Genomic DNA, 11,651 nt, shown 5'->3' on the forward strand with positions numbered 1-11,651 from the left:
GAGTCACTCAATGAATTACAGGAAAAGTCATAGTTTAGATCATAGTAGTCAACCCAGTATTTCATAAAATAAACCATCCATCCATCCACTGATACATAAGTTGTCTTTCGACGTCTTATGCCCCGTGCAAACGGACGCAACATTGTTGGCCAACAACTCCCAACATTGTTGGATGTTACATGTTGCGTCCTTTTGCACACCCTGTTGCATGTTGTTGGATGTTGTTGCGTGTTGTTGCGCAAAGTTTGAAACCAGTCAAACTTTTCAGCCAACAACTCCCAACATTTCTTCTGTTCTGTCATCGCCGAAGCGTAACGCAACAATGTTGGATCCGTTTGCACAGCTCTTCCAAAATTGTTGGGGCCACGCACGCTCATTATGCATGGTTTAAAAAGACTTATGGGTTGTACCTTCCCACGATGCACTGCAGGTCCCAACATTATTGGGAGTTGTTGCATCCGTTTGCACACCACTGCCAACACGCACGCAACAACTCCCAACATTGTTGGCGCAACAATGTTGGGAGTTGTTGCGTTCGTTTGCACGCAGCCTTATAATACATGGTTCAATTTTACTTGTAACCATTCCCCCCGGGGCACACCCCCGGAGATTTGTATTTTTTTTCTTTCTTGGAGGTCTATTCCCCACCCCCGCGCACGCGGAAAGAAACAATTCCCCTCCACCGAGCTCCTGATCGACCTCATATACATTTTTTGCTACATCTTTTTTATCCGTACAAAAGCGAAACGACACGTTTTCACAACTTTTATGAACGTTTTCCTGAGTTTACTGAGAGAAGGATAGGGGATGCCATAATGTAGTCAAAACATAAACAATAAATTTAAAAAAGAAAACGAAGGAGAAAAACTCGTTAAAAAGCACCTTCTTTATAGAACACTTCATGAGAACACTGAACCGAATCACTGTTTCTCTATACATATCAAAAGCCTTGTATTCGTTTTCATATAAAAACTTATCATTATTTAAATCTAAGGTGAAGAAATGTTTCTGTCCTTCTGGATCTCAACAATCTTTCTTGACAAAGGCGGCCATTCGCATTGTGGAAAGATGGAAGAAAAGTATGGGCTACCGTTTTGAGATCCAGAAATTTTGCTACCATGGCAACGTGACGTAACAACTTCTCCTCTCTAATAAGTTTAGAACTTGTTGGGCACTAACGCGCGTTGAGTTTGGCTTTGTGCGGCTTGATATTTTACTCCTCCGCCTAAACCTGCCGTGATAGGACTTCAGTATCCTTATTGCTACCCTGGATGCACAGAACTGAGACAAACCATTTCATATTGTGTCAGGTTGTTGCGTTGTTTTTTGTTTCCTTCCGTAAGCCAGAGAAAAGAATGCAGTCCTGTGAAGGGAAATTAAAGAGAGTTACACGCCTAAGCGAACTGTGCACTGAGAGAGCTATGGAGAAAAAACTTTCAACAGAAGCTCTTCTCAGCCTTCCATACGAGGTTCTCCGAGCTTTATTCGGTAATTCACCAGGAAGCAGGAGTAGTATTATTGTTATCAACGATTCACCATTGCAAGTGGGGGAAAACGTGATGAATGGCGTTATATGCGGCTTTCATGTTCAGAGCAGAAAATTTTTATTTGGTGAATATGAAACAGCTGTGTTTATGGAACCGCTAGAGAATGTAACTTGGAAATTATCAGTTTATGTAACAGGAATTGTAATGTATATTCAAGAGTTCCTCCACGATCAAGGTCATGATGTTTGTAGTAAAGAAAGTGTTTTTTCAAGTCTAGAATTTATAGGGCTGGAAAATAGAAAGCGGATAGAAGAAGTCTTTTACCAAGAAGTAGCGCGATGGATTTTTAAGTACAACTGTTACTTTGCTTTCAAGTTATCTGACGAATTTATAAAACTAACCCAGAAGGACACGAGAAAATTAAAGATGGCGATTTTTTAAGACAGAATCTCGCCTCAGCATTTAATTCAGAAGAAGAGAGTGAAAAATTGCTCTACTTGCTCTATCGTTTTATTATACTAAAACATATTATGAAGCGGACGTTTGCATCAATTATCCACAATAACTAGATGATATGATTGGCTAGGTTTCATTTTGAACACTGCGAAACCAAGGAAACAATGGTGACCGCATAATATTTTATTCACATAGTTATGGAAGACAGGCTTTTAAAACTGTTTCTTTTAGTTAGTCTATGTTTACACGATTTAATCACACGATACCGAATAGGTCTTGCGCATGCGCCGTCACGAAAATCACAACTGATAGGGATTCTGTTCACAAACAAGAACAGTGAAATTCACATATTCCAAGGGCAGGTCTCTGGGGGTTTCCCTCTCTACTGTCCCATTATTCTCTCTTGTAGATAACAGCTGTTGCAGCCAAGATTACTTTATAGTTTAAACTTGGTAATAGCTTAAAGTTTTGTTGCCCATATCCATATAGTCAGGAATCATTTTACTCATGTACGATGGCTTTCCTATTTTCTATCCCCAAGAAACAAAGTCAAGTGAAATGTAATTTAATGTTAATCTATTTTATGTGTTGCCAAATGTTATTACTTTGGAAAAATTCCATGGATTAGAGTGGGTACGTTCTTCTTGAAAATATTTTATTTGAAAAGGAATGAATTTCCTTTGGAGTGTGTTATTCATGATTCTTATTCCATTTACGTATACCTTAATTTTCCCGTTATCAGTACCGCTTTAGCTACCTGATTTCCACACATGTTGTTTCCAGTTGGTTTGTGTTAAGTACTACACTTGCTTGACTTGCTTTGGCGCTTTCTCCTTTCCCTCCTTTGTCTCCTTTTCTTTCTATTGTAAAAATGACAACTGTAGATAGTCTTCATTTAATAGCTTTCTAAAGATCACTGAACGAACCATTTGAAACCAATTTTGAGTTTAATCAGGGTCACCCATTGATAATATAGTTTAAAACCTCTTAAACATAGCATTGTTGACCGTATTTTAGTAATTAAACGGTAGATATAGGCATATTTTCCCCGAAATATTTTCCCCGAAAAAATTTTTCATCGTCGGATTTCCTAGCGAAAAGTATAGTGATCCAAAAATTATAGGGATCAAAAGTTGCCTTTTCAAAAATTTCAGCCACAAAAACGGCTTCCGAAAATTCTAGGTGACCTTTTTAGGGTAAAAATCCGTCAAAAATGGGGAATTATACCATTTTTTAGATGTTCGAAAATCCTAGCAGAGACAGGCAAGCAAGAAATTTTACAACAAATATTCCCAAATTCTGGATCTCAAATCGTCTTCGGAACAGATATTTTCCGAAAATTGACGTTGGTGCCCCTGTTTAATTAAGAGAAGTTTAAAAACCTTTGAAAGTTTTTTTTTTGATAAACTTGAAATTACTATCCTTGATGATGTAACACTATGACAACTGTAGACAGTTTCTACTGATGTTGTTACCAAAGTAGATCACTGATTGAATCATTCAAAGTTAAACTCACCGACTCAATTGATGTTTATCATTTTGTAACTAATTTTGGGTTATTTTTATTTGGATTGAGTACAACTGGAGTTTAAAGCTAATCAAGACCGAGAGAAAATCAAAGGATCAATTCTCTATAATAAACTTTTTCAGAGTGATCTCATAACTAGAAATGTATCTTCTCTGTCCCAGATCTGTTTCACTTCAGTGACCCGCTTAGCCTGATCTATCTATTGATATAATATTCTGTTGAAACAATGGAAACGGTGCCTTAATTTCCATGTACTTATTTAGCTATCTTGAGTGAGACCCCACTGATACCTGGGTTAATCAGATGCAAGAAATACATCGGATGTGCATAACGATGTAATTTAAAAATGATTTGAAAGCGCCTCATTGAATATAAATAAATATGCTGGTTGGTGCTTGAGATTGAGCGTGAGATTATATTTTTCTATCTTAGGTGTTGGTAAGAGAAGTTTGTGGTGCGCTGGTTTTACTGATCCGCCCAAACCATCCGGGTGGTGTCGTAAATATATAGGGAACGGAACAATAGAAGAGGCGTCAGCCAATCAGAAAATACTGACGACACTGTAACTGATAAAACTGATTGGACAATACCGATTCTTTTATCTTTAATTGGTTTGTTTGTTGTTGTGATTTGAAATGGCAAAGGGAAGTACCTTGAATGAAACTTTTGCTGGCCTTCTCGATAAATTGAAACTTTTTTTAAGAAATAGAAAAAAAGGAAGAAAGACACTGCATTCTGATTATAGATGCTAGCATTTCCATATTCATAAGAATTAAACAGCGACATCTACGCCGATCTGTATTACCTTTGCGACATATATTATGTCTAATTCTTCCTTGTTTTTGCGAGGCAAGTAAACTGCGTTAATTCTTTTAATTAAAAGAACTAATCGGATGAACCGAAACTAACCGATAAACTGTGAACATCAAATCATAATAGAAGAAAGGAAAATCAACGACTGTCTTAGCGGCCGACCGGTTCATTTATAGTTTACTAGAACGTAAGGGCGTAATTAAACAGAACGACAAAAACAGTAGTGTACACAAAGACTACGTTTCATTTAACAACTGATTCTAAGCTAGAGAACAGAAAACGACGTGTAAACGACGAATTTAAAAAACGAGCTAACAACGCAAAAATTTAGCATCAGTTGTCGCTAAACCAAAATTGATTCATAGTGTGTTTATTTTTTTTTGTGCGAGTTTGTTTTTAAAATTCATAAAAACAAACCTTTGAACGTGAGTGATAACACCCTTTGTTTTAGATAAAAGCTAGAAATGCAAATTGTTATTGTGGTTGCGGAAACTATTGTTGGTTATTTGTCGTCGGTGGTGAACTTAAAACAAGACTTACGATTATTTTGTATTTTTTACTCGTTATTTTTCAAAACGGCCAACGCGAATAGACGTTCTTTTAATTAATGTCCTTGCTTCAGATTTATTTTACAGCCGATGCAAAGTTTTCTAACATCCTTTCGAACCATTGCCATTAGCATCGGGACATGGTGCCGACCGTACATTTTCTTTCTTTTTAATTTGGCACAACATCGTCTCTTTTTTTCTTCCTTTAATAGGGAGCTCAAGCAAAGACATTCGACGCACGTCAGTAGGAAGAGAGACCTTTATCTTTTTTTTAATATGTCATGAAACCCAAATTTCTATTACTAATAGTCTTAATAGAACGCTTTGTATTCGTATTAATTATAATAAATGTCTCCGCACCATCTTCTTTGTACATCCTAGAGAGAGTGCTGCTCCCTATTTTAAACTCCTAACAATCCTTAAATTAGATAATATATATAAATTAAAAATATGTTGCTTTATACATAGAATGAGAAATGAAACTGATAGCATTCCAGATATTTTCCTTGATGTCCTGACTCCAGCATCGCGTATACACAATCATAATACAAGATTTGTCAGTAATCTGAACTATTTTAGGCCAAGAGTATCCACCAACTTAGGTAAGACGTCCTTTAAATTCTCCGCTCCAAAAATCTGGGAGACTGTACCGCCTGGTCTCAAGTGTCTGCCATATCATAAGTTTAAGAAAGAATGGAAGTCCTGTCTTCTAACCAACCAAATCTGACCTTGCTTATATGTTTAATTTTATCACAGACATTATTTAAGATTTTATTCCTCTCTTTACTACTGCCAATTATTTCAACATGACGGTGTCCAACAAGAAAGCTCTTGCCACTTTGGACACCGTACACAAATGAACTTAATGTCTTTGAGTTAATTATTATTTGTCAGCTACTTTATTTTCCTACTACGTACACTTATGTAAATATCCTACACAGTGTGAATAAAGAATTGAATTGAATTGAATTGAACTTTGCCCGAAAATTTGGGCATCATTCTACTCGGCAGAATACTGCCCAAGGATGCAAAAGCGCACTTTCGGTTGACGTGAGTCCGGCTTAAAACGTCTTTGCTCAAGCTCACTATTAAAATGCTGAATAATATCATCATCCAGAACGTTGTGTCTCCACTTGTCCTTCTCACTTGATCTCCCAAACCTGCGTCAAGGGCAAGGCGCTTGAATTTGTGGTATGCCGTTCACGCGCGTCTTCATTCCCCCTAGGTCTTCTTCACCTTTAAGTACTAATATTTATTGCTTTTATTTCGCATTTTAACATGAAAAGATATGATCAAATGCGCAAGTACTTGCCATGTAATATATTCAGCCGGATCTCTATAACTCATCAACATCTGACTCTACGATGTCGGTATCAGGCTAACATAAAAGTAATAGTAGTTTTTAAAGGAAACCATCAAAAACACGGAAAAAGATAAAATCGTGAAATTTACGGTATATAAAACCCTACAAATTAGCCTGAGTATGAGTAATATAACCAGAGATTAGGCTCTATTTTCGTTCCGCTTTGTAAATAACATTGAGAGAATGTATGAGAACTGCCAAAATCGGGCCTGATCTCAGGTTAAAGTATGAGGGTCTCAGTGGGGTGGTAGCTTTGAGGCTTGACGGTTAAATTTCAGAACCTTTGAGGGTGAGTCTAGGTATATTCTAACCTCGGTATAAATTAATATTATCTGTTGTGTTTTGAAGGTTGTCTTGGCCTCTCCCTTAGAAAATTTTGAATTAGTTTCAGATATAAGCATGTTGTACGCCCTTTTGATATCTAGAAAGAGTGTTTTTGAGAACACAGGAACAGGTTTTTTCAGTTTAAAGATTCTTCAGGAGTCCGAAGTCAGTAAAGATTAGCTGAAATAGTGCACGTGAGATTTGAAATAGAGCGTGGCGAGCATCTCTGCAAATTTTTTTGGATCAAAAGAAAGCGTAGTTCATCGCAAACAGAACTAGGTTTGGAACACCAACATGGCCGTCGTTTCATTTTTTTGAACACCAATATGGCCCCGTGTCGTCATGTGGAAACGCTCTGTACCTTGAAACTTTTTGACGGCTAAACCAATCTGCATTTTTGACGGATGGCGAGAAAAAAAGACTTTTTTTAGGGCTTACAGTTAACTTTAAGGTTTGACGGCTGACGGTTAACCCCACTGAGGGGTGATGCTCGTTATACCAAGTCAATATATGCCGCTATGGCTCGTTCTATTGTAAGAAGTTTATTGTGTTATTGTGTAAGGGCTAGGGATCATTATTGTTTTCGTGGTGACGTAACTCGAGACTTGCTATTAGGGAGCTTAAGTAACTACGACGACGACCACAACGACGACTTCAAAAAAAACAATAGGTTTGATGATCAAAACAACAGCTCTGCACGTGCATCACGCTTTTTAGTACATTTCTTTGACGTCCACTGCACGACTACGACGTGAAACCTCCTAATTTGACGTTTTATGGAGGACGTGGACATACGACGACGAATTTTCCTTCCTCTTTTTGAACCTGAATAAAATCCTTAAGAATTCAACTCCAGGAAAAGTCGCCTGCGTTTGACAAATTGAGCGGGTCCAAATGGACGCGATTAAGTTTGAAAGAACGCAAATTCATTTTTTTACCGACGTTTTCACTGCCGTCGTCGTCGTCTTTGCTTTAGGTCCCTACTCACGTGGTATACCGTGCATCAGCCCCACTGAGACCCTCGAGTATCAGGTCTTCCTCAGGGGTAAGGGGGAGAGAACATTTCAGAGGGCGTACGGGGAGGGGGAAGGGAGAGAAGAATGTTTGCTCTCTCCTCTTTTCGCTTCTTCTCTCTTCCGCTTTCCCCCAGAAAAGTATGCTTCACATGCTACGCTATGATTTTTAATTTAGCAGACCCCAATATGCACAACCTCCAAAGTAACACAACGAATTACGAATAACATGCATTCAGTTGTCACTTTATTCAGACGTCTACATCTCAGTACTAGGAGTTTTTTTAGTGTGAGTATAACGTTAGTAATGACCAAAGTACTCCTCAAGTTCTCTTATATCTCATTTTTCTTCTGTTTAGTAAGTTGGTTGGGTTCCAAATGTCCGGTTACCTTCATTCCATCCTGTGGACTCATTAAACGTGACCGGCGGATTTTGCACCTGCGGTGGGCCTACTCCATTGTTGCGAGCATGAAAAGGAAAGTGTTTGGGCCCCATAATGCTAAGAAGACAACCGAAGCCAATAAAGCAAAGGATAGGTTCCAGACGATGGAATCTCAGTGCGATTAGCCATCCCTCAGAAGAGAAAGCGGATACTAGAGAAGCGACCGGTTTTGTAAGAAACCAAACAGAAAAGAATACCATAAGAGACAAAAAGAATTGTTGCTTTGCTGGGTTTTCTCGGATTGTAGAATAAGTACCATAGACAAACAATACCCATGCTAACGATCTTAACACTGCGTTTCCCAGACGTGCAATTTGAAGAACTTGAGGAACGAATAGCCGCTGTTCAAGAACAAACAGAATGCCAAAGATTAAGGTGTAACTCAAGAAAAACATTTTGAGTTTGGTTTGTATACTTTCGTTAAGACTAGCCTTGGTGATTGTCCAGCCGAAAACTAGCAGAATTAACAAGACAATAAGAATAATTTCACTTGTCGCTTGGAGCACCTCACTGATAGTAAATACAGAAAGTTCTAATCCAGACAGAACGTAGTTAGTGTGGAAAATAAAGTCAAATAGAACAGCGCCTGTCTTGAATCCAAGAGTTGTCATGAAGAGTTTGAAGGCTGGGTGTAACATGCCTCTTCGATGAAGATGTCTAGCGAAGTAAAACGAAGCTATATACAAAACTAAATAGCCGCCAAGTGATATAAGGTGGCTATCAAAGATGTCTCGTACTCTCCTGGTCGATGTATCTGCATTCCAAAAATACCCATCTGTAAAGTTGAACTCGTAAGAAATGTTCAGTCCTCGAGTGCTATTGCAGTGGCTAAGGACAAAGGACCACCATCCATTACCTACCGAGTCAGCCCGAAATGTCCCCGAGCAAAACCGAAGATAACTGTCGCCGTTGGTGTGGCATTGGACTGAATAGCCTCGATCAGTTGAGTTGTCATTTCCTGTTGTAGCATTTTGAAATGAGAACATTCCCTGTGCGTAGCTTAACTTAGACTGGCAGACCATGTCGCTGTTTTGGTTAACAGATTCCCAGTCGTTAAATTTGTCGTTGTAATATGCTAGGCTTGGACAGCAATTGCTCGTTGTGGAGTATTTCACTTTAAAATCTAGCCGTCCCACATCGTCAGCAAACCAAAATTTGGAAACAAGAGCCATAAACTTTTGGTCCCCTTCTATCCTCCCAGATACATGATTTCCATAAACCAGGCCAAAAGTGAAAATGGAGAACAAAAACACAACTGCAGTTTCTGAAACTCCTCTCATTTTCCGCAGCGACTAAAGCTAAAGCTGCTTTTCTAGGATTTCCTGGTGTTTTTTCATTTTTGTCAGCTTGCGTACTGGCGCAATTATAATAAACGTACGATAATTAGTTTGTGACATCAAAGGTCTAGTTAAGAATATTAAGAACAATTACTGCTTGCTTGAAAACTAAATGTCTTGTAAAACCAATAATTGCAAACCAAGCAGGATTTTAATTCTGATTTAAAACTGAAAAGGCAACATCATTGTGCGGCAATTTTTAATTTGACCACGCACGGCTCAAAAAGCTCTCTCCTTTGCAAGCGCGCGCTTTGCATTCTTCCCATGATGCTCTGCTCTCTGTTTTTCACGATAGCGGGGCCTGCGGCGCGTTTCTCGAAAGTCTAGGTAACTTTTGGGCCCGAAATCCAATATTCAAACAAAAGTCTAAAGAACGAAAAGGTTGGTCTTATATGTAACAAACCAGTCCATTTTGTTTTGTTAAATGATAACTTGATCACATTATCTGGGAACCTATTCAAATTTTGATCTTGAATTGAACAGAACGGCTTTTCCAGACCGCCCGATGATGAACACTAACAAGGATGAAACAGAACTCAACTTGGAGACTAGTTACTGGTCGTAGAAGATTCAAGCTGATCATAGTGCAACTTGCTTTCCCATGCCAGTGTACAGAGTCTTGCATAGAGTTGAGTACGGGTGACGGATTATGTTTTATGGCAGCGAGTCTTCAAAAATATTTTCTGTTTTTGTTATGTGGAAATTTTCGACACCATCCCAAGTCGGTGCCCTAAGAATGGCGGTTACCCGGGGGTAGGGGGGACTCCCCTATATAAGCCATGAAGGAATGAAGGTATGTGCCGGTTTTCCAAAGGGTAGGGGTCTTTGCGCCGTCTTCGTTTGCAAACGGGTATAGACATTTTTGGTCTGGAATCGGGTATGGTTTTCAAGAGAACTACGGGAGTTTACGAACTATTTAATGTTTCAATTCCAAATGAGTAAGAAAGAAAGAGAAATATACGAATTCGAAATGGATTTTGAGAAATCTTTTTTGTTGCTGTTCTAATCCAAATAATGATGACATAATTTCTTATATGCTAGGTCTGAGAGTGGGTATGGATTTTATTAGAGGCCAGTTGTGAAAAATGACATTTTTTGGTCTGAAATAGTGTCAGGATTTGGAGAACCGGGCGGCACATCCCCACCAAGAATTCCTAGGAGTACCCCCCGGGCGGTTACTTAGTTCTGCCTTTTGTTTTCTTCTCTACCACGCGGAGGAATGATTAGCGCAGTTGGATCGTGCACGGCCCCCTGAGCGGTAGTCTGCTACACAGCCGTTTTTAGTGTCGTCACGCAACGCTCCTCCCCAGAGAGCGTTGCGTGACGACACTAAAAACGGCTGTGTAGCAGACTACCTAAGGCCCAGTTCATACGTCGTGCTTCTGCCGTGCCGAACTTAATTTTTGAATTAAGTTCGACACAAGCACGGCAGAAGCACGACGTCTGAATCAAAGTTTTTAATTTAGTGCGGCAGAACAATTAAGTTCGACAAGGTCTGCCGTGCTACACGACTCTGGCACGGCAGCGATTCAGACGTCGTGCTTATGCCGTGTCGAACTAAATGCATAAATTTCAGAAATGTATTTTTCGCGGGAATTGTTATCTTGCGAGTCCCGCGAGTAGCTTCGAGGAAAAATGTCCTTCAATGAGCATGCGCATTGATTCTGTTTATTACCCCAGAACTCCTCTGCGCATGACGGCCAGGAATCAGAAGCGTAAGCACTGGGCCGGGGTCGAGAATGGTTTAAAACAAACATGGCGGCTTTCCGTGCAAGTTTGCATGCTCCTTCCTCCTTGGTTGGCAGTGCTGCAGAGTCCGATAATTCATCAGAAGACGAACTACCTTTTGACGAAAATATTCCACTAGCTGGCTATAAAGAACAAGATGAAGAGGAAGACGAGGAAGCGATCGGCGATGTTGAGTCAGTGTCATCGAAATCGTGTTGTATACGACCAAGGATAAAATTAAAGGTGGCTTTTGATACACGAAACGTTTTCTTGAACCTCTGATCAGTGTATGTGTTCCATACTTCTTCCAACCATCCCTTGTTACGGGGAAGCCGTCGACATGATCGATCAGCAGTGGTTTTCTCGGAACAAATAAGAAGAGCAGAAAGAAAGAAAACTTCTAATAATAACATTCGCCTGACGGTCAAAAGGAAAAGGATTTTCTGCTGCATTTCTTTTCTTCTCCTCCTCGAGTTTTGTAAGAGTTTTAAAAGTAGCAATTTACGCTGGAGGTTACGGTGCGGCGCCATTTTCGTTACCGCTTACCGCTGTACTGACTACTGTGCGAACCCTGAATTAAGTTCGACTCTGGCACGACGTCTGAATTGAAG

General features: G+C 39.5%; 1 protein-coding gene across 1 annotated transcript; it reads right to left on the reverse strand.

Annotated features, from left to right (window-relative positions):
- Window positions 1–7,871: 7,871 nt before the first annotated feature.
- On the reverse strand, window positions 7,872–9,324 carry LOC140944208 (transmembrane protein 145-like). Its single transcript, XM_073393340.1, has one exon. It carries the CDS (start codon window positions 9,253–9,255, stop codon window positions 7,888–7,890), a length of 1,368 nt encoding a protein of 455 aa, XP_073249441.1. The 5' UTR covers window positions 9,256–9,324; the 3' UTR covers window positions 7,872–7,887.
- Window positions 9,325–11,651: the final 2,327 nt, after the last annotated feature.

Source organism: Porites lutea, chromosome 7 (genome assembly GCF_958299795.1).
Source record: "Porites lutea chromosome 7, jaPorLute2.1, whole genome shotgun sequence".
Classification (NCBI taxonomy): Eukaryota; Metazoa; Cnidaria; class Anthozoa; order Scleractinia; family Poritidae; genus Porites; species Porites lutea.